Source organism: Lynx rufus, unplaced genomic scaffold (assembly GCF_022079265.1).
Source record: "Lynx rufus isolate CCGP_SWC_20201006 ecotype Redwood Valley unplaced genomic scaffold, mLynRuf1.p SCAF_5, whole genome shotgun sequence".
Taxonomy (NCBI): domain Eukaryota; kingdom Metazoa; phylum Chordata; class Mammalia; order Carnivora; family Felidae; genus Lynx; species Lynx rufus.
Genome location: NW_025814867.1, coordinates 15,021,869 through 15,044,851, shown reverse-complemented (window position 1 = coordinate 15,044,851; position 22,983 = coordinate 15,021,869). Strand labels below are relative to the sequence as shown.

The window sequence follows — 22,983 nt, the reverse complement described above, 5'->3', positions numbered from 1 at the left end:
ATAAGTATTTAAAAAAACCTTAAAAAAAACCTAAAAAAAACCTTAAAAAATATTTTTAAAAAACCACCTTAAAAAAAAAACAAATTAGGATGTACAAAGGAAAAGCATAACATATTATTAAAAGATACAAAATAAGATTTCAGTAAGTAGACATATCCTGGATAGAAAGCCTCAATATCTCAAAAATATAAATCTGACCCAAATTAATACAGCTAAAAATCACAACCCATTTTTTTTTCCTGTGGAGGAGTAAGGAGAAAGGTGTAAAACTTTTAAAGATTGGTATCTCCCCCGTTCCATGGTTTGTCTTTGTATTCTCTTAACAATGCCTTTCAAAGAGCAGAAGTTCTTACTTACTTATTTTTGATAAAGTCCAATTTATCAATATTTTCTTCCACGAATAGTACATTTGATGTCAGACCTATGAAATCTTTGCTTGACCGAGATCACAAAGTTTTCTCCTACGTGTTCTTCTATAAATGTTCTAATATTAGGTTTTATAGTTAAGTCTATCACCCATTGTGGACTGACACTTGAAGACAATGTGAAGTATTTGAATACAATGCCAAGTATAGCTTGCATATGATTATCAGGTATCTTACTACCTTTCGCTAAGAAGACTACTCTTTCTCCACTGAATGGTTTTGTACTGTTGCGGAAAGTCAGGTATCGGTCATGAGGGTCAACATTTAGACACCCTATGAGTGCCATTGGTCTGTTTGTCTTTATGCCAACTATACCCATACTGTCTTGGTTAGTGCAGCCTTATAATAAATCTTAAAGACAGTATCTTTCTTTTTCAAAGTTGTTTGTTTCTTTGTTTTTTGGGGGGGCTATTCTAAGTCTTTTCCATTTCCAAGGGAATTTTAGGATCAGCTTGTCAATTTCTATCAAAAAAATCCTGCTGAATGTATGTATCACTTTGGGAAGAATTGACTTCTTAACAATATTGAGCCTTTTGATCTATGAACACAATATAACTCCCTGTTTATTTAGGTCTTTAATTTTTCTCATCGATGTTTTATAGTTTTTAGAGCATTAGTCTTCTACATCTTTTGTCAGGTCTCTACCTACGAATTTCATATTTTCGACACCATTTAAAAAAATTTTTTTTTACATTTATTTATTTTTGTTAGAGAGAGACAGAGCACAAGTGGAGGAGGGGCAGAGAGAGAAGGAGACACAGAATCCGAAGCAGGCTCCAGGCTCCGAGCTGTCAGCACAGAGCCCCACGCGAGGCTCGAACTGAGGAACCATGAGATCATGACCTGAGGTGAAGTCGACGCTTAACCAACTGAGCCACCCAGGTGCCCCTTTTTGATACCATTTTTAAGGAACATTTTAAATTTAATTTCTGATGGTTTGTTGCTGGTATGTAAAAAATACAATAAATGTGTATGTATTGATCATTTACACTTATCCTACAATGCTACTAAAATAATTTCTTATTTTTAATGGCTTCTTCATAAAATTTTTGTCTGTATATGATCACGTTACCTGCAAACAAAGACAGTTTTACTTCGACCTCTCTAATCTAGAACCTCTGGTATCATGTTGAGTAGAAATGGGGAAATATCCTTGCCTCGTTCCCAATCTAGAGAAGAAAGCATTCTACTTTTCACTATTTAAAAAAAATTTTTTTTAATGTTGTTTTCATTTTTTGAAGAAGAGGGAGACAGAGCATGAGCAAGGGAGAAGCAGAGAGAGAGGGAGACACAGAATCCGAAGCAGGCTTCAGGCTCTGAGCTGTCAGCACAGAACCCAATGTGGGGCTGGAACCCACGAACTGTGAGAACATGACCTGAGCCTAAGTCGGACACTTAACTGATGAGCCACCCAGGTGCCCCTACTTTTCTCTATTAAGTATGATGTTAGTTTAGGTTTTTCGTGGATGTCCTGTAGCAGGTTGAGGAAATTCAGTTCTATTTCAAGGTTGCTAAGAGGTTTTTCAGGAATAAATGTTGGACTTTATCAAATGCTTTTTCTGCATCTATAGAGATAATCATGGTTTTTCATTTTTGGTCTATAAACATCGTGAATTCCATTAATTTTTTTAATGTTACATAAACCTGAGATAAATCTTTGTTATTAGATTTATAAACACTTAGGATTATTCTGACCTATTGATAAATTCATTTCATTATCTTTATGGAATAACCTGTTTTATTCTTTACTCTAAAGTCTACTTTGAGGGGCGCCTGAGTGGCTCAGTCTGTGAAACGTCCAACTTTTGTTTTGGCTCAGGTCATGATCCCAGGGTTGTGGGATCTAGCCTGGCACCCAGCTCCATGCTGAGCTTGGGGCTTGCTTAAAATTCTCTCTCTTTCTCCCTCTGCCTCTCCTTCACTCATGTTCATCCTCTCTCTCTAAAAATAAAATTTTAAAAATTAAAAAAATTAAGTCTACTTTGATATTAATATAGCCACTCTAGATTTGTTTGATTAGTGTTAGCATGTGTATATTTTTAATCTTTTAAATTTTTACTTAGGTATGTCTTTATATTTCTTATAAGCGGCGTATAGTTATGTCCTGCTTTTTAATCAAATATGACAATCTCTGAGTTTTAACTGGGGTGGTTAAACCATTTACGTTGAATGTGATTATTGATATTTTGGATTTAAACCTACCACATTGTTATTTGTTTTCTATTTGTCCAATTTGGTTTTTGTTTCCTTTTTCTTCTTTTTGTGCCTTCTTTGGATTAATGAAATATTTTTTATGATTCCATCTTATCTCTTTTGTTGGCTTATTAGCTATAATTCTTTTTTATTTTATTTATTTATTTTTTTTTTGAGAGAGAGAGGACACAGGTGAGCAAGGGGCAGAGAAAGAGAGGAAGAGTAGTAAATATCTTTAACTTATCACAGTTTACCCTCAAGTGATATTATATCACTTGTATGGATACTATATTATACTGTACAAATATTATATAATTTATTTTATAGATACTATTATACTATATAGGTATTATACCACTTGTGCTCATAATAATATACTTCATTTCTCTCCTCCCAGCCTTTGTTCTATAATTGTCATATATTTTACTTCTATATGTTATAAATACAATAATATCTTTTCTTTTTTTCTAAGTTTATTTTTTTATTTTTGAGAGGCAGAGAGAGTGTGCAGGCAGGGAGAGGCAGAGAGAGGGGGAGAGAATCCCAAGCAGGCTCTGTGCTGTCATCAGGCAGGTCTATGTAGGCCTCGATCTCACCAACGGTGAGATCATGACCTGAGCTGAAATCACGAGTTGGACCATTAACCAACTGAGCCAACCAGACGCCCAAATACAACATCATATTTTCCATTTAAACCATTGATTTTCTCTTAAAAAGACTTTAGAAATAAGGAAACAAGTATTTTAAATTTACCCAGGTATTTACCAGTCCCAAGGGTCTTACTTAATTCCTTTATTTAGATCTCAGATTTCCATCTGGTTTCAGTTTCCTTCTACCTGAAGCATTTCTTTTAACATTTTTTTCTTAATGTTTATTTATTTTGAGAGAGAGAGAGAGAGAGAGAGCGCATGAGCGTGCGGGGGGGATGGGCAGAGAGAGGGGAAGACTGAGGATCTGCACACTGATAGCAGAGAGCCCAATGCAGGGCTTGATCTCATGAACTGTGAGATCACGACCTGAGCTGAAGTCTCAGGCTTAACCTACTGAGCCACTCAGCTACCCCTCTTTTAACATTTCTTCTAGTGCAGATCTGCTGGTGATGAATTCTTCAGCGCTCATGTGTCTGAAAAGTCTTCACGTCACTTATTTTTGAAAGCTTTTTCATTGGATATAGAATTCTAGGTTGATGGTTTTATCCCTTCTGTACTCTGAAGATGTTTCACTGTCATTCAGTGTACCTATTTCCTGCCGTTATTCCAATCTTTGTTCTTTTGTACATGACGTGTCTTTTCTCTTTCCCCTAGCTGCATTTGCATTTTCCTTGTTATCACTGGTTTTAAGCAACTTGATTAACGTGAGGCTTTTTGTTGTCGTCTTCATGTTTCTGTGATTGGCCACATCGAGCCATTTGGATTGGTGGATTTATAACTTTCATCAAATTTGAGAAATTTGATGATTATCTCTTTAAATATTTTTTTCCGTACCATTTTGTTAATTCCAATTACATGTAAGTGAGGTCGTTGAAATTTTCCAGAGTTCGCTGAAGCTCTATTCCTTTTTTTTTTTTTTTTGGTATTTAAAAAAAGTTTCAGTTTTATTCATTAATTGACAGAAAAAATTGGAAGATATTTAAAATATACGTTGTAGTAATTTGATGTGCGTATACATTGTGAAAGAACCCCCTCCCCATTGAGTTAGTTAACACATCCATTTATCTTCTTGCGTGTGAGAGAACATTTAAGTTCTACTCTTTTAGCAAATCTTAATTATACAATACAGTGTCATATCAACTATAGTCACCATGATTTACATTAGGTCCTCAGAACTTATTCATCTTACAGCTGAAAGTTTGTATCCTTTTATAAACCTCTTTCTATTTCCCCTGCCTGTCAGCCTCTGGCAACCACATTTCTACTCTCTGTTTCTATGAGATTTACTTTTTCCTTTCTCTCCTTTCCTCTCCTCTCCTCCCTCCTTCCTCCTCTTCCCCTTCTCCTTCTCCTCCTCCTTCTTCTTTTCTCTTTCTTTCTTTCTTTCTTTCTTTCTTTTCTTCTTTCTTTCTTTGATTCCACATTTAAGTATTGTCACATAGTAATTGTCTTTCTCTGTCTGGCTTGTTTCATTTAGCATAATGCCCTCCAGGTCCATCCATGTTGTTACAAATGACAGGATTTCCTTCTTTCTGGTGTCTAAATAAGATTCCATAGTGTGTGTGTGTGTGTGTGTGTGTGTGTGTGTGTGTATCTCATATCTTGTTTATCCATTAATCCATTAATGGACACATAGGTTGTTTCCATGTGTTGGCCATTGTGAATAGTGCTGCAATGAACACGGGGTGTAGGTATCACTTTAGTATCTTATTTTCAGATATATACCCCAAAATGGGATTGCTGGATCATATGGTATTTCTATTTTTAATTTTTTGAGGACCCTCCAAACTGTTTTCTGTAGTAGCTCCACCAATTTAGTCTTTTTTCTTTCTGTGTTTCATTTTGTAGTTTCCGTTGCCATGCCTTCAAGTTCACTAATCTTTTCTTCTGCAAGGCATAATACACTAAATACACTAATCTCCAGTGTATTTTTCATTTTAGACACTATAGTTTTTACCTCTAGAAGTTCCATTTGGTTCTTTTTTGTATCATTTTTGTCTTTACTTGGCATGTTCAACTTTTTTTTAGCTTCTTGAACATATGGAATAAATTATAATAATAATAATTAATATTCTTAACTACTAGTTACATCATCTGTGTCACTTTGTGTTGGTTTTGACAGTTTTTATTTTCTCCTGCTTCTGGATCATATTTTCGTGCTACTTTGCATGTTTGGTATTTTTTCTTAGGTGCCACAATTTTTTTTTAATTTTTTTATTTTAAATTTTTTTTTAATTTTTTTATTTTAAATTATTTATTTATTTTTTTATTTAAAAAATTTTTTTAAAATCTTTATTTTTGAGAGAGAGAGAGACAGAGTGAGAGCAGGGGAGGAACAGAGAGAGAGGGAGACACAGAATCAGAAAATCAGAAGCAGGCTCCAGGCTCCGAGCTGTCAGCACAGAGCCCAACACGGGGCTTGAACTCTCCGACTGTGAGATCATGATGGGAGCCAAAGTCAGATGCTTAACCGACTGAGCCACCCAAGCGCCCCACCACAATTTTTTTTTTAGGTTTATTTATTTGTTTTGAGAGAAAGAGAGAGGGAGAGTGAGGGGAGGGGCAGAGAGAGAGAGAGAGAGAGAGAAAGGGAGAGAGAGAATCCCAAGCAGGCTCTGCACTGTCAGTGTGGAGCCCCATGTGGGGCTCGAACTCACAAACCATGGGATCATGACCTGAACCGAAATCAAGAGTGGGATGCTTAACCGACTGAGCCATCCAGATGCCCCTACATGCCACAAATTTTTAATTTTTTGCTTGTTATGTGCTGGTTGTTATGTTCACTGCTATAAATATAGCTGAGCTTTCTTCTGGGATGTAGTTAAGCGTCAGCTTTTACTCTTTGACTTTACTAGAAAGACCGAAGCAGCATTTAGTCTAGGGCTACTTTAGCCCACTACAGAGACAGGACCTTTTCGAGTCCTCTTCCCAACACCTCATGAATCATGAAGTTTTGTGCTCCAGATGGTGGGAACAGGAACTATTCCAGCAGAGGGGATGCTGAGGGCCAGTGGTTCTCAGCTGGGGGCAATACTGCCCCAGAAAGGACATTTGAAAGTGTCTGGAGACACTTTCGGTTTTCACAGCTCGGGAAGGGAGTGTTGCTGCTGACCTGTCGTCAGGAAAAGCCAAGATGCCATTAAACATCTTATAATGCAGCCCCTCAAAGAAAGAAATCTCTGTCCCAACGTAGCGTTAAGGTTGAGAAACCCTGCCTTATCCTCTTGGGTGGTTTTTCCCCTGGGCTTCGGGTAGTTTCTTCACATGCACGTGCTCATCAGCACTCTGAGAGCTCAGGGGGACCCTGCTCAGCTCTCGGCTGTTTCTCTGGGCGGCATTCTCCTTTCTGAAACTCTGCCCCGAGGACTCTAGCCATCTTGGTAGCCCAGCCTCACAACTCGGTGTCCTCAACTCTGCTGGGCTCTGTCCGGGCCCCTAACCCTACCCTGAACTGCAGCCTGAAAACTCTCCAGGCAGTAAGTTGGAGCACTCTTAGGCCTTTTTCATTTGTTTTTAATTTTCTCTAACAGACGCTTATTCCACCCTGCCTGATGTTCAATGTCTCTGATATTTTGTCTGGTTTTCAGTTAAAAATTGTTTTTTCCAGGCATAAAGATAAATCATATCCTTGTTACCCCATCTTGTCTTGGAGCAGATGCCCTGCTTTTGACATTTTTCAGATTTAATTGGAATTAAATCTTGGGGCGCCTGGGTGGCTCAATCTGTTAAGCGTCCGACTTTGGCTCAGAACTGATCTCGCAGTTCATGGGTTCCAGGCCCATGATGGGTTCTGTGTTGACAGATCAGAGCCTGGAGCCTGCTTCAGGTTCTGTGTCTCTCTCCCTCATTCTCTAAAAAAAAAAAAAAAAAAAAAAAAAGAAAGAAAGAAAGAAAGAAAAAAGAATAAACATTAAAAAGTTGTTTTGTTTTTTTTTTAATTTAGAATTACATCCAGATCAAGAGCTAGCTGTTCCGTAGCTGAATCTTTTCCAAGAGTGTTTGGTTGTTCAGTGTTGTCAAATAAGTTGTCGATCCTGAGCAATAATGCAGCTTCCATATAAGAATCCAGATTTCCAGCTCTTCTTGACATACCTTTTCTAGAAATACTGCAAATCAACTGTAGGGAATCGAGAAATGTAACTTTCAGTAATCAAGGCATTGTGGGTAGGTTGGGGAGGGTGAGCGCTGGGCTGCACATCTTCCTCATTGCCGCCATTTGCACTCTCCACTCTTCTCCATCCTTCCTCGTGCCCAGGAGGTTGACCTATATGACTGCATCAAAAGATTGCCCGGCTCTCTGGCTTCTCAGTGGGTTCAGCCTATTATGGACACTGGCAAGGGATCAGGGTGGAAGGACGCAAGACAAGAGACTGGCTTCCTCGTTGCTGGCTTAATGAAGTTTGACCAAGCCCCTCTTTGTAAGGCTGCAGCTTCTGACAAATGGCCTTATCCATACTGTTCTCTCTCTCTGGATTCTAATGACCCTGCCTAAGTACAAGGGGGCTAAGAAACATAGATCAACCAATGATATACTTGGTGGACATTATTGCCCTGACTCTCTAGAGACTCCTGCAGGAACCTTTCTTCCTTAGCGCCAAGCTAAATCCTTTTGGCTGAAAGGGAAAGAGTAATGGGAAGGAGTTATTTAAGGCATCCACCTCCAGATTAGGATTCAGTTGTATTCCTAGAGACCCTCTTCTGTTTACGTTCTTTCAGAAGAGTATTTCATCAGTAGGACTAGGGTCACCTTCCTTGGTATAGTCTAGTTATACAATCTGTTTTGACAGCTCTGAGCAGAGGAATCCCTAAAGGAAATTTTAGATGTCACCAAATCATTCTATTCTAATCATATTTTATATTCTGTAATCTCAGCTTAATGATATTTCGCTCCGGAGCACAAATACACACTCCCACATAAAAGCACGCACGTGCATATTTTTGTACGCTACGTCAATTCACATTTCCCTGGGCTTTTCTGCAGCAGCTATGTGGTCCCTATCCGCAGCCTTCCTTTTTAAACCATTTTTTCAATGTTTATGTATTTATGTACTTACTTATTTTCAGAGAGAAAGAGAGGGGGAAGAGGGGAGGTCCAGAGAGATAGGAGAGAGAGAATCTCAAGAGCAGAACCCCACGCAGGGTTTGATCTCAAAAACCGCGAGATCATGACCTGAGCTGAAATCAAGAGTAGGACACTTAACCCACTGAGCCACCCAGGCGCTCCTCTATCGGCAGCCTGCTAAGTATTTAGTGATGAACACAGTCTAACTCGTTGATCCATTATTACCTTCTCTTTGCACAGGAAAAAACTGGAATCCTGGAAGAAGTAAAATTCCAGAGAACGTTCTTGGATTTTAGATTCATAAGATAAAGATAAAACCTGCCTGCCAAGATTAAGAACACCAGCAAATATGTAGGATAGAGGACGTAGATTCTGTGGCTCCTCTACCGCAGGCAGGGCTGAGTGTAGGTCAAAGTGCAGGAAGAAATAGATGCCATTTCATGACAGGGTCAGATTTTAGCAAAAAATAAAGAAGAAAGATTAATTATTGCTCCACTTAGATTTCAAATCTTGTTCATTCCCTGAAAAGCAATAATGAAAGCTACGCTTTACAATGTTATGTTTTCATTACTAAATATTTTACATTTATGTTCCATTACTATAATATTTTACTGAAATACTTTATGTTTAAAGTATAGTGTCCAACTGACAGTATCCTGCAGAGTTCATGGACCCCTTAGGGGGCAGGGCATGCCCCAGAGCACTGCGACCCTTGTCCTACCTCCGTATGACGGGATGGACAGAGCAGTCTCCAAGGTGCCTCCTAGCTCTCCAGTGCAGTGACTCGAGGACCGCCGATTGGTTTGGGGACTTAGGAAGAAGTCCTATCTGACAGAAGGCCATATTCTCATAAAACTGGGCATTATGAAAAGAAATGGTGACAATCACAGACTGTTGGAGCCTGCCTGGTGGCCTGTGGAGTAGGCTCCAATACTGTGTCTGGGATGAGGAAGGGGACAGGATCATAGCAATGGCATCTCCATCTTAAAATCGATGCTTGTTCTTGTTAGAATCACCACGATATTCTCAGTTACCCCTTCCACCTCTGTTCCAGCGGTCCTGGGCTGGGAACTGTGAGTCCTGGCAGTCCCACAGACTCTCCCCCACCTCCTCCCTCACACCCCCTCCTCAAACCTTGCTTTCACTCCAAACGAAACGGTAGAAACCACTTTTCTTTACTTGTCATGGCTGGAATCATCACCTCCCTCGAACAACCATCAAGGTTTTTTGATAGTCGTTTTTATCACTTATGATCCGCATATGATGCTTCACCTTATGGATTCTTGAAATATACCTGTAAGGGGATTAGGAGATTGACGATTTGCCCTGGGAGTACAAAAGCAAACGAAAACATATTTCATCACTTTGTTATGCACTGGTTTTATGATTTCTTAGCAACTTGTGTTTAGCAAACTGTTTCAATAAAAGTATATCATCTGCTAAATTTTACCAATTTATGCACTTTGTCCATTTTCTCGCTTAATTTTCTCTCTTTTGCTAATGTTTATTTTTGAGAGAGAGAGAGAATGCTTGGGGGGAGGGGCAGAGAGAGAGGAGGACAGATGATCTGAAGCAGGCTCTGTGATAGAGGATCTGAAGTGGGCTCTGTGCTGACAGCAGAGAGCCCAATGCGGGGCTTGAACTCACGAACCGTGAGATCATGACCTGAGCTGAAGTCAAACACCGACTAAGCCACCCAGGCACCCAACTCACTCTATCTTCTATGGCCCATGTTCTCCAGAGGGCCACAGCTGTTTTCTTGTGATGATATATAAAGGGCAGAGACCTTGGCTTTTTGGTTTACTCTGCTTGTCACATTCAAAATGTCACTGAGAATCACTATCCTGAAGAGATACTTGCACCCATGTTCATTGCAACATCATTCACAATAGCTAAAACATGGAAATAGCCTAAGTGTACGTTGATGGATGAATGGAGATATGTATGTATATATATGGTATAATCTATGTATCTATATATCTATATATATGGTATAATCTATGTATCTATCTATCTATCTATCTAGTGTAATATTAAAAAATAAAATAAAATAAAATCCTGCCTTCTGTGACAACATGGATCGACCTTGAGAGTGTTATGCTAAAGGAAATAAGTCAGATAGAAAAAGACAAAGGCCATATTATCTCACTTATATGTGGAATCTAGAAAAGCCGAACTCATAGAAATAGACAACAAAATGGTGTTTGCCAGGGGCTGGGCGCAGGGACAGAAGAAAAATGGAGAGATGTTGGTCAAAGGGTAGAAGATTATAAAGGTCCAGTTATAAGATGAATAAGTTCTGAAGATGTAATGCATGGCATAATGACTATAGTTAACAATATGGTATCACATACCTGAAAGTTGCTAAGAGAGTAGATCTCGAATATTCTCCCCGTACACAAAGAAGTGGTTACTATCTCATGTGACTGAAGTGTTAACTAACCTCACTATGGTCATCATTTCACAATATATACACGTATTAAATCATCAGGTTGTACCCCTTAAACTTACACAATGTCACATGTCGATTATATACTAATAAAAATGGGAAAAAAATACATGGTAAAAAAAAGTGTCATTGACTTACACTTTCTATGTATGTATCATTGGTGATAATAGATATGCTGAAATTTATTTCCTTTGTCAAATCCTTAATGAATTAACGGATCTAGTGGACAGTACTCAGTGGTCAATGGCATGCCCCAAGGAAAGACAATCCGGACAACACAAGCCTCCTCGTGGAATGCTATCACCGATGAAATACTGTTATCAAAAAACAGAACTTGAACCAGATCAAGTCTTTCTATTTAATTACCACTTTATTGCAAATGCAAGGGTCAGAGGATCATGTTATCACCGTGAGAATGCAGCCAGCAAAATCCAGAACCTGGACAATTAGAAGGAATGCTCAGACTTTTTCAGTACATTGTAAGGAAAACTAAAAGAAGAGAGCAAGGGGAAGACTTCTTGATTGCGAGAATCAAGTGACACATCAACCAGATGTGTGGGACTTGTTTGGATCCTGACTCAAACCAACCAACTGTAAAAAAAAAAACCCAAAACAAACCAAAAGAACAACAAAAACTATGAGACAATAAAGGACACAAGCTTGGCTGTCTCATGATATTAAGAAATTATTGTTAATTCTGTAGGCGTGATAAATTATATATATAAACATTTATTTTTTTTAAGAATCCTCATGTTTTAGGGCCATGTATGGAAATCATTGTGGTTTAGGTGTCAGAATTCCTAGGATGTGTGAATGAGGTGAGGATTATAGAATGAAACAAGAACAGCCATGAGTTGATGATTGTTTGTAGCTGGAAGACAGATAAATGAGGGTCCATTGTTCTCTACTTTGGTGTACGTTTGAAATTTTCTGTAGTTTTTTTTGAACTAATAAAGAACCTTTCATTTGCCAATGCATTTGGGCTTACCAACACACATCATGTATAAAGTCAGTAATTAATAACGCCTACGAATACTGGGAGTCCCTCGACAGTTTACAGAGCAGCTAATTTATAGTCTCGTGTCTCCCTCCTGGGTACTACTAGGCGAGATCTGTGTTGTTTCAGTCCCCACTTGGCAGAAAAGAATGAAGCTCAAGGAAGCCCAGGGCAACTGCCACCAGGAAGCCGCGCGGACCAGAGCTAGAACGCCGCGTCTTAGAAATTCCACGTTCTGGGCTCCTCCGCCCACACCAGGAAGCTTTAAAAAGGTAGAGTGGGAGTGGGATAACGGAAAGAATTGTTTACCGAACGCTTCAGGACCCGACACAACCGCGGCTTCTGGAGTGGAAGGGAGCCCTGCGCGCCCGGGCAGATACTCTCCGCGGCCACCAGATGGCGAAGGCTGCTCGCCGCCCGGGGGAGAAAGGCTCCCGCGTCTTGGCGCGGAATCTGCGGCGAGACTCCAAGGCCAAGGGCAAGGCGCTCCGCCCGTGCGCGGAAAGATGCGGCGAGCCTAAAGTGACAGAAGTTGCTATGGGAGTCCACAAGCTTATGGGAGCAAGTTTAGGGCTTTTTAAGGAGGCCGGGGCGTGAGGGGATTAAAGTGGGGGGGGGGGGGGGTGCACGCCGTGCTGCCTAAAATAAACAGTGACTCGCGCTCCGGGGTTGGTCCACGGATCCCTCAGAAGCCCTTTGGGGACCATCGCCCAGGGCCTGCTCTGTATGTGGCGCAGCTAATCCTTCCCCCGGGGAACTTGATGCGCTTCTTTGGCCAAGCTCAAAGGATTCCGAGGGCCAAGGAGAAAGGGGGGAAGGAGTAAATGAATCTCCAGGAGAGGAGGTTTATTTTTCTTTTAAGCCGTAATAAGGGGAAATTCGGTGGCCATCAAGGTGAGAGTCCCCATCATGTTAAAAAAAAAATGCCCGTAAGTTTCAGGAGCTTTCAGGTTCCAGCGGGGGGGGGGACCCCAACAGTGTGGGCTGGGCCCAGGCCTCTTCCACTCGCCCGCTGGAGTGCGACACCGACGAGAGTGGGAGCAGGTGGACAGATTCGGCGCGTCTGAGTCCACGCGGGCCGGAGCTCACCTACTCGAAAGCTAAACTTGAGGGGTGGGGAACAGAAGGATGGGGATTTTATGGAAGGTATGGAAGGGGACTCAGTCGGGCTCACCAACCGTTTTGCAAATTGTCTTTTGAAAGCGCCTCCCGATGATGCCGGCATCTCCGCGAGTGAAAGCCAAACTTTTGGAGTCGGCGTGCAGTGGAGTGCGGGACCTTGCGGCGCGAACACGAGAAAAGGGATGCGGCCGGCGTCCAGGCCAATGGAAAATGAGTGGCTTTAATTCCTGCCCCTACTGGAGTCTCCATTTCGATTAAACTCAAGGGGCATGCGAGAACGTTCTTACTCCGGTGCGTTTTTGTGACACCTGCATTTTTTTTTTTTAACTGCATCATCACACACACCCCCCCCCGCCCCCACACCCAGTCGTTTGGTTCAGAAAGAAGGAAGGCACTGTGGAGGAAAGGGAAAACCGTGAGTCTGCCTTTACACCCAGGTTTAAAGCTAATCGAGGGTGTCTGGAAAAACAGGAGCCTAGGATCCAAAGCTGATTTGGAGCTTGAAAGTCTCCATTCCGGGGTCGGGAGATGCTTTGCTGCAGACTCGGAAAGGGCTCCGAACCTCGGCCCTGCTTCGGAGTTTGGCGCGCGGGTCTGCGGCTTCCTCCCCCCTCCCCCCCCCCCCCCGCGCGCACCCCTTTTCGTACTTACTCTTCCTGCCTTTCCCAGCCGGCCGCCCCCCACCCCACCCCCAGGAAAGCTACCCGAGGGGCCAGCGGAGTTCGCAGCTTCGGCACCGAGAAGGAATCTTGGGACCACGGGGAGAGAACGCGTGCCGGGGCTGAGTGGCGAGCGGAGGAAGGCCCAGCCCCGAGTTCTTCCCCAATCAGCAACCCTTCCAGGGTCTAGGAGAGGGCTGTTTGTTTGCCTTTTTTTTTTTTTTTTTTTAATGTGTGACTATGTAAAGGACAGCGTGGAAAATGGCAAACAACAGCATTTCCACCTCGGAGTAGGGTCCTTTAGGCCCTTCGTTTTCCTCTGGGCGTTCGTTGGCGTTTCTTCGCTTCACTGTGCGCTTTTGTCTGGGGGCAGGAACCGAGGTGAAGCGAACCCCGGCGGGGCAGCAGCCCCGCAGGCCAAGGGTCTCCACCCTGCGCCGGGAAGGCCGCCCGCCCGGGTGCAAACGCGGGGACTCTGGCGGCGAATGTCAACAAACGGGGCGCCGAGCCCTTGATCTTTATTTAAATAGAGGCTTGTTTATCGGTGTCATCCCGGGAGGATTAATTAGATACATCTCTTCACAATTTGAAGTCTGACACTCCATCTTAGGAATGCCTTATCACAAGGTGTTAATTGGGGCCACTCAGCCACTTACGTTTCTATTAAACACTGTGAGGGACTTTTCACAAGTACCAGGTTCTTTTTGCCGTGCGGTGCAAAAATATACAGGACTCGAAATAGACCGGGGCCAGAGTCTGCTGCAGCCCGGCGGTGATTAGCATCTTCCGGCTTTCTAGAGGGCAGAGCGCTGTCCCTCGCAATCCCGTCGCATCTCCCAATACGTTACGGTTCCTCGGGGTGGGGCGGGGGGCGCTGACCAAGTGAGGGGGGCCTGCGAGTCCTCCCGCCAGAGTCTGACGCCGTCATCCACCATAAGTGTGCATAAAACAGATTTCAAGCTTTCGTTTCTAGCGTCGTCAAATTCCGGGGGGCTTTGGCAAAGCGTTTGGAACAAGCACCATCGTAGACACGTGGGGCTAGCGGCCGGGTCCCCAAGGCCACGGGCGGCGCGGGAAGAAGTCGGGCCCACGAAGGGTGCAGGGAATGGGAAAGTGGGGGGAGGCTCCTGGCGGCTTTAATTGGGCGCGGAAGAGGAGGAGGTCCCGGCTGATGGCTCGCCTCCCAGCGGCTAATCCTCTTAGCGGCTGCATTTCCGCGCCACGCAGTTTAGCAGAAAGACCCTCCTGGCCAGACCTTTACCCCGGGAGGGTCAGGAAGGGGCTGGAAAGGTTTGCAAGCTGGGCCAGAAGCCGTCTGCTGATAAGCCTGGCGGGACGTCTGGCGGGGGGACAAAGGGCCCTCCGCCCCACTCCTGGGTTTAACGTTTCGGCGGGCCCGAGGCTCAGCCAGGGGACGGGGTGGCCTTCGCCCTCCTGGGGAATGGGAGGCAAAGAAACGGAGCTAAACTCTGGGCGAACCGCTCCCAGGCTGCTGTTCGTCGAGCGGCACTGCACGGGACGACTGGAATCCTCCTTTGTAAGCGTCGCGCGCGCCCCTAGCCCGCGCCGCAGCCCCAGCGTCCCCGGAGTCGCCGGCCAAGTTTGGCTGCCCGCAAAGCGCCCCAGCCAGCAGCGACCCAGGCGAGCCGCCCGCGGCCGGGGGTGCGCCTCGGGGCTCCGCGTAGAAAAAAAAGCCGCAGGTCGGAGCAGAAACTGAGCCGTGGGCGGCCCCGCTTCCCGCCGCGCTTCAGGCACCAGTAACTCGTGGGCGCTCCAGGGGCCGCGGGGGTTCCCGGGGAGCCCACATGGGTCCAGGGATGGGTGGCCCCAAGAAAGCCTAGGAAAAGGCGCAGAGAACGAAGTGGTCCCTGGCCCAGGCAGGTCCGGGAACCCACGCGCTGGGGGGCTGAGGTTTTTCCAGGCTGGGGCCCAGCATAGGCAATCCAGCGTCTCTACATCCTCCCCTCCTCCCTACCCCCACGGGCCCAATACCCATTGTCCAGACTTCCCAGTGGGGCGAGGAAATAACCCCATTCATCTTCAAGAAAAAAAAAAAAAGAAGATAAACAAAAGCAATCCCACCCCCTCATGACTACTGTGTCCACTTACAGATTCTAGAACATGGGGGTGGGGCTGGGGGAGGTAGGGAGGGGAACAGTGTTCATGCTGGAGAAGAGTGGAGGAAGAAGCAAAATAAGGTCTTTAGAACAAAAAGTAGAACTGTACAGAAGACGGAGCTATGCCGGTTCCCTTAATGAACCACATTTATTAAAAATGACTAAGACTGTACATAAAAATCCAAGATCTCTAAAAAGCCTATAGGAGCTGTGGCATCAGGTTTTAGTTTCTTCACATTACCGAGTTGGGTAGGGGGATGGCAAGAGGGTGAAATAGTTTTCCTTAAACACGTTTCAAGTTAGTACAGAGTAGCTGGATACATTCTTAACTATCTAAAAAGTAAACAGAATATTCCCAAACATCAGGGATGATGAGAGAACCAATCCCCCTGCCCCTGCAACTGTTGTCAGGTGATCTGGAAATTCTTTACAAAGCCAAAGCACCAATGTTACATAATCTCAGACACGTATGTAGACTATTTGTACAATATATCCCACATTATTCTACGGTGTATCTAAGCACACACAAAATTGTACACTTTAAAATTCTCTCTTTTTTTTCTTTTTTGGCGACTCCCTCTTGCCTGCCCTCTCCTGAGTCCTACTGGCCACCCCGGCACGCAGCAGAGGCCTGGCAAGTGAGGCGATCCTGAACTAGGGCAAACATGGCTTGTTTCCAAAGCCTAGGAGGAATCCAAGTCAGGTAAAACCAGCACCTTCAGGAAAGTTTTTCTCACCTCCTAGGCCTAGCATCTTTTGTCCCCAGCAGAAAGTAACAGCAAAAAGTCCCTTGTTGAAGCTTAAGGCCCAGCCCTTTTCTTCCAGAAGCAAAACATCTTACCACTCTGGGATTCTCTTTGCTTACAGATTCACAAATAGAAATGAGAACCGAGGCTTTCAACTCGTCGGATAGCGCTCAGCACTCAATCTTCACAGCCCGATTCTCTGAATGTTTAGTGCCTCCAATAAATAGATCCAGAACCTCAAATAACCTTGGAATTTTAAAACACTTTAAAGTCCTTCCTTAATTTTATTTAAAAAAGAAACAAAAAATTGCCAGGCTTGTTTCAGTTACCTGCAGCAATCAAAAAGCTTTGGCACCTTCTTTTAGAGGATTGCACAAAACAGGATGCATCATGGTGGAATGCAAACGTCTTTTTGGCAAACCTAGGCAAAGAAGACAACAAAAAACACCACCAAGTCCATCTGCACAAAGTTAGCTCATTTTTACGAAGTTGAAGTAACTCTTTAGGGAGTGGTGTAAAAAGCATAATACCCCCCCATGCCTTTTGAGGTGTCTTTGCTGTACTCTTCGGCGTTAATGTCCTCACACTTTATGGAGGGAGAATTTTCATTGCTAGACGTGCTAGGAGACAGCCGCCTTCGCTTACAAGCACTGGTGTATACCCCAGAATCATTGGAATCGAGAGACTTGATGGAAGGGGGTGTCTCTATCCAGGAAGAGCTAATTTCTTCTTTGACTTTCTCCTTGGAGAGCTGATCTTCGGAGAACACAGGGGGGCTGGTTCTGGAGGTCCATGGGAGTCCAGCGGCCATCTTCCTCTGGTAAGAACCTCGACCTCCCCACCCTGCCATGGCAGGGAAGGTTGGGTCAGGGTAATACCCCAGGGCATGGGACGTCTGGAGGGGCAAGGATTTAATACCATATGGGAGCAAGGTGCTGGAAGTATATTCAGACTCATAGGAACCGATGTCTAGTTTGTTGGTCCCAGGTTGCTGGACAGGCGTGACAAGCCACCGCTGGGGAGGGTTGGCCACCTCTTCGCTCTGTTGGGGTGAAAGGAGGCCGTTGGTCTGTGGCACGGTTCTCTCGCCATTATAATATCGGGCTTGAGGTAAAGTGTTGACAAAGGGCTCCGGGAAGAAGGACTGAACGCCGTACCGACCTCCAGGGACAATCTGATGGGATCTAGGAGAATCCGTGGGAGATGGAGTTAACCTGTCATTTTCGGAAGCGGTGTACATGCTACAATATAAAGAGAAACACTTAAAAAAAAAAAAACCCTAATGTTGCCCCAAATAACCACCTCCCAGAAATCAAAAAGGCTCACTTAGTGGGTTGCACTGGGAGCACTGGTCTGCTGGAGCGGAGGGACGGAGGTAGGAGGCACATTGGCCCGTTTCCGCTGGACTCTTGGCTCATGGGGGAAAAGTTTCCTCCCAAGCATTTAAGGACTGAAACTATAGAGAATCCACCTTTCTAAGTGCTGGGAGTTAAAGAAGGTGCAACTCTCTTTCGTCAATGTCAGGGGAGGGGCGCTGGTTGTGGTGTTAGAAATTCCAAATTTAAAAAGTATTGTGGGGTCTTGCTGTTTAAGGTGAAAATTACATCCTCTTAGTTTTCAGTTTTTCTTATGTAAAATGATCATAATAATAATAATAATAAAAGAAGGGGAGTAATAATACCTGTTCCTTAGAGGATAAAAAAAAAAAGTTGGCTCACATGAAAAGGAAGGTATATAAATGCAGATTATGAAAATTTCAAATCTCCACTCAAGTGTTAAAAAAAAAAAAAAAGCTCCTCATTTTTCAGCCCTTAACCTTCCTTTAGAAATTAACAAAACCCTTCTGTGAAAATTCTAAAGCAAGATTAGCTGAGGGAAAACTATGCAAAACATAAAAATAGATAAAAATCCCAAAGATGAAAGCTCTTCCTAGAATGTTCTCTGAAAGTGTCTGGTTATGTATATCCTGTTCAAAGGTGACCATGCAAATATGAACAAAAGTTGCACTTACGAATCATAGTTGTCCCTGAAGCCTTTTGCAAAGGGGTTATGGTCAATCTTTAGTTGAGTTATCTAGATAGGGGAGAAAAATAGTCGTTGAGTGCGTTATCACACCGGACCTGGCTGTAGAGGTTCTTGGGACAGTGGGGACACTCACGTCAGTGTTCTGGTAGGCAGTCACTGCAATGAACTGTGTTTCCGAGAAGGTAAAGGTCTGAGTCTTTGAGGGCTCATTCAAGTCCTCCACACCATCCTCTGTAACTTCAACAATGTGCAGCCGGGGTTGGTACTTGTGTAAAGACTGTAAGACTATCATCTGGAAATGGTATAGAAAAAGTGTCGCCAAATCCCAGAAGTCTCTTAGAGGCTCAGCAAAAGTAAATCTTGACAAACTACACAGTTTTGCGATGGGACTCCCGCTTGCTCCCCACGACCGCGACATTTTTCTATTGTCATTTTTCAGATCTTATCCTTGCTGCTTTTGAAACCTAAAAACACAGCCCGGCATGCATATTTGATAAACACTCTTTCCTCTTAGTTTATGAAGTCCCCCAAAGCTTTTAGTATTTCTTTTCCTAACGGTCAATTTACTGTTACTGACATCTAGTGAAAATGAGAAAGGTCAAAAGAAAAAAAAAAAGGTTAGAAATAGGCGAGCAAACAGGGAACAAGTGCACATATTACAAATACAGTGAAGGGTAGGGAAACTCGTTAGGAAAGGGATCTATCGCCAGAAGACAACCCATCCTCTGTCACTCTACCTGGGTGTTGTTGTTGTTTGCGCCTTTGTTATTGGTGAGTTTTAATTTCCCAAAAGAAATCTCCTGTCTCATCCAGTGGGAACCAGTATTAGGAGACTCTGGGTGAACATACATTTTGTTGCCTAAGAGAAAATGAAACAAAACACAAAACCCAAGCATACAGGGCTGATTACAAATGGACACACGGGGAGGGATGTCTGTTACCTCTGGGCAACATTTAAGAGCTACTCTTCCAGCCTAGTTTTCCCTGTGCTAGCTCTCCAACTAGACTCCACCCACAGCCCACCCAGGGCGCCTGTGCCTCCAGACTTCCCTGGACAAGGCAGTCATCTAATGCTAGCTCAAAATATAAAAATAGAACCACCAGGAGGTGTCTCTTGAAGGTCATTTTGGGGCCTTCTAAAGATGGAAGGGCAACGTCTGATGGAAAGTGGCTGGGTTTTCATGGGTGGATTCGACCTTGGCAAGGCTTTCTCAAGGCTTCGATGACTGGAGCCCTTGCCCCGACCCCACCCCCACCCCGGGACGGAGGGTGGGGGGTAGGGGAGATTTAGTAGGAATTGGTAGGGGAGGGGCGGAAGGAGTAGGGTACGGTAAAAGTACCACAAAGTTTCTATTGACAGGCAAGAAATCGTGGCTTGGCAATTCTCTCCCTCTCTCCAGATTCAAACAATATAAAGAAACTCATACTAACACCTCTGCAGATCAGGGGGAAGTATTCGATTTAAATGGGAGTTATCTGAGTCCAGGGTCCCCCGCTGGCCCGCTCCTCCCTGCCCGGGCCTCCTCTCTCCTCACCCTGCATGTTATTGTCCGCTTTGCCACAGGTTACCCACTTGCCCCCCTGGAATCGCCAGTGATTGGGGTCCGCCAGCACCACCTCTACGAACACGTTGTAGTGGGCAGTGGGATTGAGTCCGTTTATGTTGAAGCTCAAGAAAGGAAACATTCGCCTGTGCAAGGGAATAGAACCAGGGAAAACAATTTACATTCGGACGCCCGGGAGCAGGCCCATTCTAGGCCGGGTTTGCGGCCACCTGGGGGTAGGTCGGAGCAGGACATTTAGAAGTCTACAGAAAGAACAGAAAACCGCCACATAACGTGGCCCTTATTCTGCAAAATATTTCTGACTTGGCAACTCTTGGAACATCTCTTTTCGGAGACAATCGACCCCAGAGTCAGTATTTCCCCAGTTCCCTCTCTCCCCACTCAAGTCCTTAATTTTTCTTCCAGGATGTGAAAAACTCTTTCATTTTTCTACGTACGAGTACCAGAGAACGACAGTCAGTTGTTCGTCTTAAAATTTTTGCAATTTTACTCGTCAGGCTCCCAAGTTCCGCTTGAGCGCCCCTCTCCCAGCACCCACGCCTCGCTTTCCCCGTTAGTACCCACTATTAGCAGTTGGAAGTGTATCAGAACTTTCTCGCGCCCGGAACCCCACCAGGTCTGGCTCCAGGGCCTGCCTAACCAACCACCCCGACCAACCCACCCTCCAACGCCCATCTCCTCCAGGCGCCCCACGGCGACTGTGGCGCCTAAACTGCGGGAGCCCATCTACTGCGCTCAGGCAGCCAACCCCTGCTCCTTTTCCCCCTCCGCGGCTCTTCGCCGGTATGCAGGGAACAGCTAGTAAATCCAGCTTTGTGGACAAGCCCCAATTTCCATTTCCGCCTCCTTCTCGCCAGTCCAGGTGAGAGTGACCGGAGGGGAGGGGAAGGGAGGGGTGTGTGTGTGGGGCGGGGGGAAGGTGGGTGGGGGGAACAGCTGTAACGTTAGCACCCACCGCACACAAGGCGGTGCGCAGACCCGCAGGGACCCCGGCTTGGAGATGCGCGCGGAAAAACACTCTTCCAAGCCAAGCGCGGAACGAACGGGCACGGCTCCCTCACCCCCCAGCCTTCCCCAGGACCACACAGTCACTCACTTGTCATTCACCTCGGGGCCCCTCGGCGCTGCGCTCACCTGCCCTGTTTCGTAATGATCATCTCGGTTTGGTGGCGGTGGAACTTGAGCCACAGAGGCCGGTTGCACAGGTAGACGTGGGCACGGAAGCCGGAACCAGGAACCCCCAACCCCCCCAGTCCTCCGCAGGAACCCGCAGCTGCCGCCCCAGGGTACGGCCCATAGAGCGGAGCCCCCTGGCTGTACTGATAGGCGCCCGGGCCGCCTGCCCCGCCGCCGCCGCCGCCGCCGCCGCCGCCGCCGCCCGCGCCACTACTCGCGCCGGCTCCCGGGCCGAACTGCGCCCTCCCAGGTGGGCACACAGCCGCGGGGAAGCCGCCGGGGGGCAGCATGGAGCCGTAGGGGTAGCGCGCCCCGTTGGGAGCAGGGTACACAGATCCGTGGGGCGCCCCGGCCGCCGCCTGGTAGGGGAAGAGCGAGCAGGGCGCGGCCAGTTCGGAGCCCTGAGGCCCGGGGGACTGGAGGTAGTAGCGCTCCGAGCTCAGGCTGTCCATGGAGTAGCGCGCGGTGGCGGCGGCGGCGGCGGCGGCCGCGGCGGCGGCGGCGGCGGCGGCGGCGGCAGAGGGCAGCTCTTCCTCCCCGCAGGGGGAGCCCTTGCGGCCGTCCGGGGGCCCGGGCTTGGCCACTGCCGCGGCGCTGGCGAAGGCGTCCCCGGCGTCGGCGTCACTGAGCATGGCCGCGGGGGCCCCCGCGCTGGCTGCTGTGGGTTCCCCGCTCCCAGTCTCGCACGAGAGGCTGCCAGGGAACTTCTTGGGCGCTTTGTCTAAGTCCAGCCTCTGAGGCGAGGGGGCCGCGCCAGGGAGGTGGCCTGCGCTCCCGCTGCCTCCGCCTCTCGCGCTCTCTAGCGGGTAGAAGTGAGCGCCGGGCAGGTTCACCGTGCTCACCAAGAGCTGCTCCCCTAACTGCATGCTTTGCAAAGCGCAGACGGCAGCTGGCTGCTTCCTCTCCTCCCGCGGCCTTAATATAAAGGCAGGATGGGGGAGCCAGCGCCCTCTTCCGAGGGGAAGGTAACTTCCCCTTCCTCCGGTGCTGGGGCTACCCACCTGGCTGCACGCGGGCGGCTAAGGCAGGCGCGCACTCGCGCGCCCCGACCCCAGCGTGCTTGCCGCCAGGAAAACTCGCTGAGTTTGAAGGCAGGAGGTGGCAATTGACCGAAAAGCACTCTCCTTTTCCTTCTCTGTCCTCCTTGCCTCTCGGGATCCCCGTCCGCCTCCTCACTCACACCCAGGAAGAAGAGGACTAATATCTCGGCCCCATCCACCCACCAGCGCTGTCCTTTCTGCCCTTCTCGACTGCCCAACTGTCGGTCAAGTTGACCACTTGGAAACTTGCAGGCTGTCATTGGCTGCTTTATATACGTGAGGCCAGGGAGGGGCTTCGCTGCCCCACAGCCCAGGACCCTCCTATTGGCTGATGGAGGTGACACTAATTCAATTAGGCATTTACTAATTGGATCAAGTCGCCTGCGACTTTCTTTTCCTTTAGTCTTTTTTTTTTTTTTCTTCCCAGAGACTCTGTCCTACTGTGAGAATCAGTCGTTGTGTCCATATTTTGCTGGAGTTTGGGGGAACAGGATTTGGGGGTCTCCGTAGCGGGGTCCACTCTAAGCATCGAAGTCATCTCAGCAGCCTGAGCGGAGGATGCGGGGGCGGGAGCAGGTTTTAGAGGCTGGCACCAGAAAGGCAACGCAAGCTGATGGCTTGCAGGGAGGCGCCGGTCCCTGAGCGGGGGGATCTGGGACGAGTCGGAGAGAGGCCGAAGCGAGGTCTCTTTCCCCGTCAGGGGCTGTGGCTTCAGGCACACTTTCCTCCAGATAGGGGAGGGTTCCCCGGCCTTCAA

The 22,983-nt window shown here is 46.3% G+C and overlaps 1 protein-coding gene across 2 annotated transcripts; it reads right to left on the bottom strand.

Moving 5' to 3' along the window:
- Positions 1-15,797: 15,797 nt before the first annotated feature.
- On the bottom strand, positions 15,798-22,063 carry EOMES (eomesodermin). 2 transcript variants are annotated; one of them, XM_047099974.1, is made up of 6 exons: positions 21,145-22,063; positions 19,981-20,135; positions 19,183-19,304; positions 18,579-18,737; positions 18,432-18,493; positions 15,798-17,661 (listed from the first exon to the last, which is right to left on the bottom strand). In XM_047099974.1, the coding sequence occupies exons 1-6, from the start codon at positions 22,050-22,052 to the stop codon at positions 16,923-16,925; spliced, it is 2,145 nt and encodes a 714-aa protein (XP_046955930.1). In that variant the 5' UTR covers positions 22,053-22,063; the 3' UTR covers positions 15,798-16,922. The 2 variants fall into 2 exon arrangements, with proteins under 2 accessions (XP_046955930.1, XP_046955931.1); XM_047099975.1 differs by having other exon boundaries at positions 15,798-17,604.
- Between the last annotated feature and the right edge of the window lie 920 nt (positions 22,064-22,983).

Bases quoted from the DNA above. Each gene is read 5' to 3' on its own strand.
- EOMES (XM_047099974.1), bottom strand. From the start codon at position 22,052: ATGCAGTTAGGGGAGCAGCTCTTGGTGAGCACGGTGAACCTGCCCGGC. The intron at 20,136-21,144 runs GTGAGCGCAGCG...TCCCTTGCACAG, and splicing joins ATCATTACGAAACAGGGCAG to GCGAATGTTTCCTTTCTTGA. The intron at 19,305-19,980 runs GTGAGGAGAGAG...ATTTTCTCTTAG, and splicing joins AGCGGACAATAACATGCAGG to GCAACAAAATGTATGTTCAC.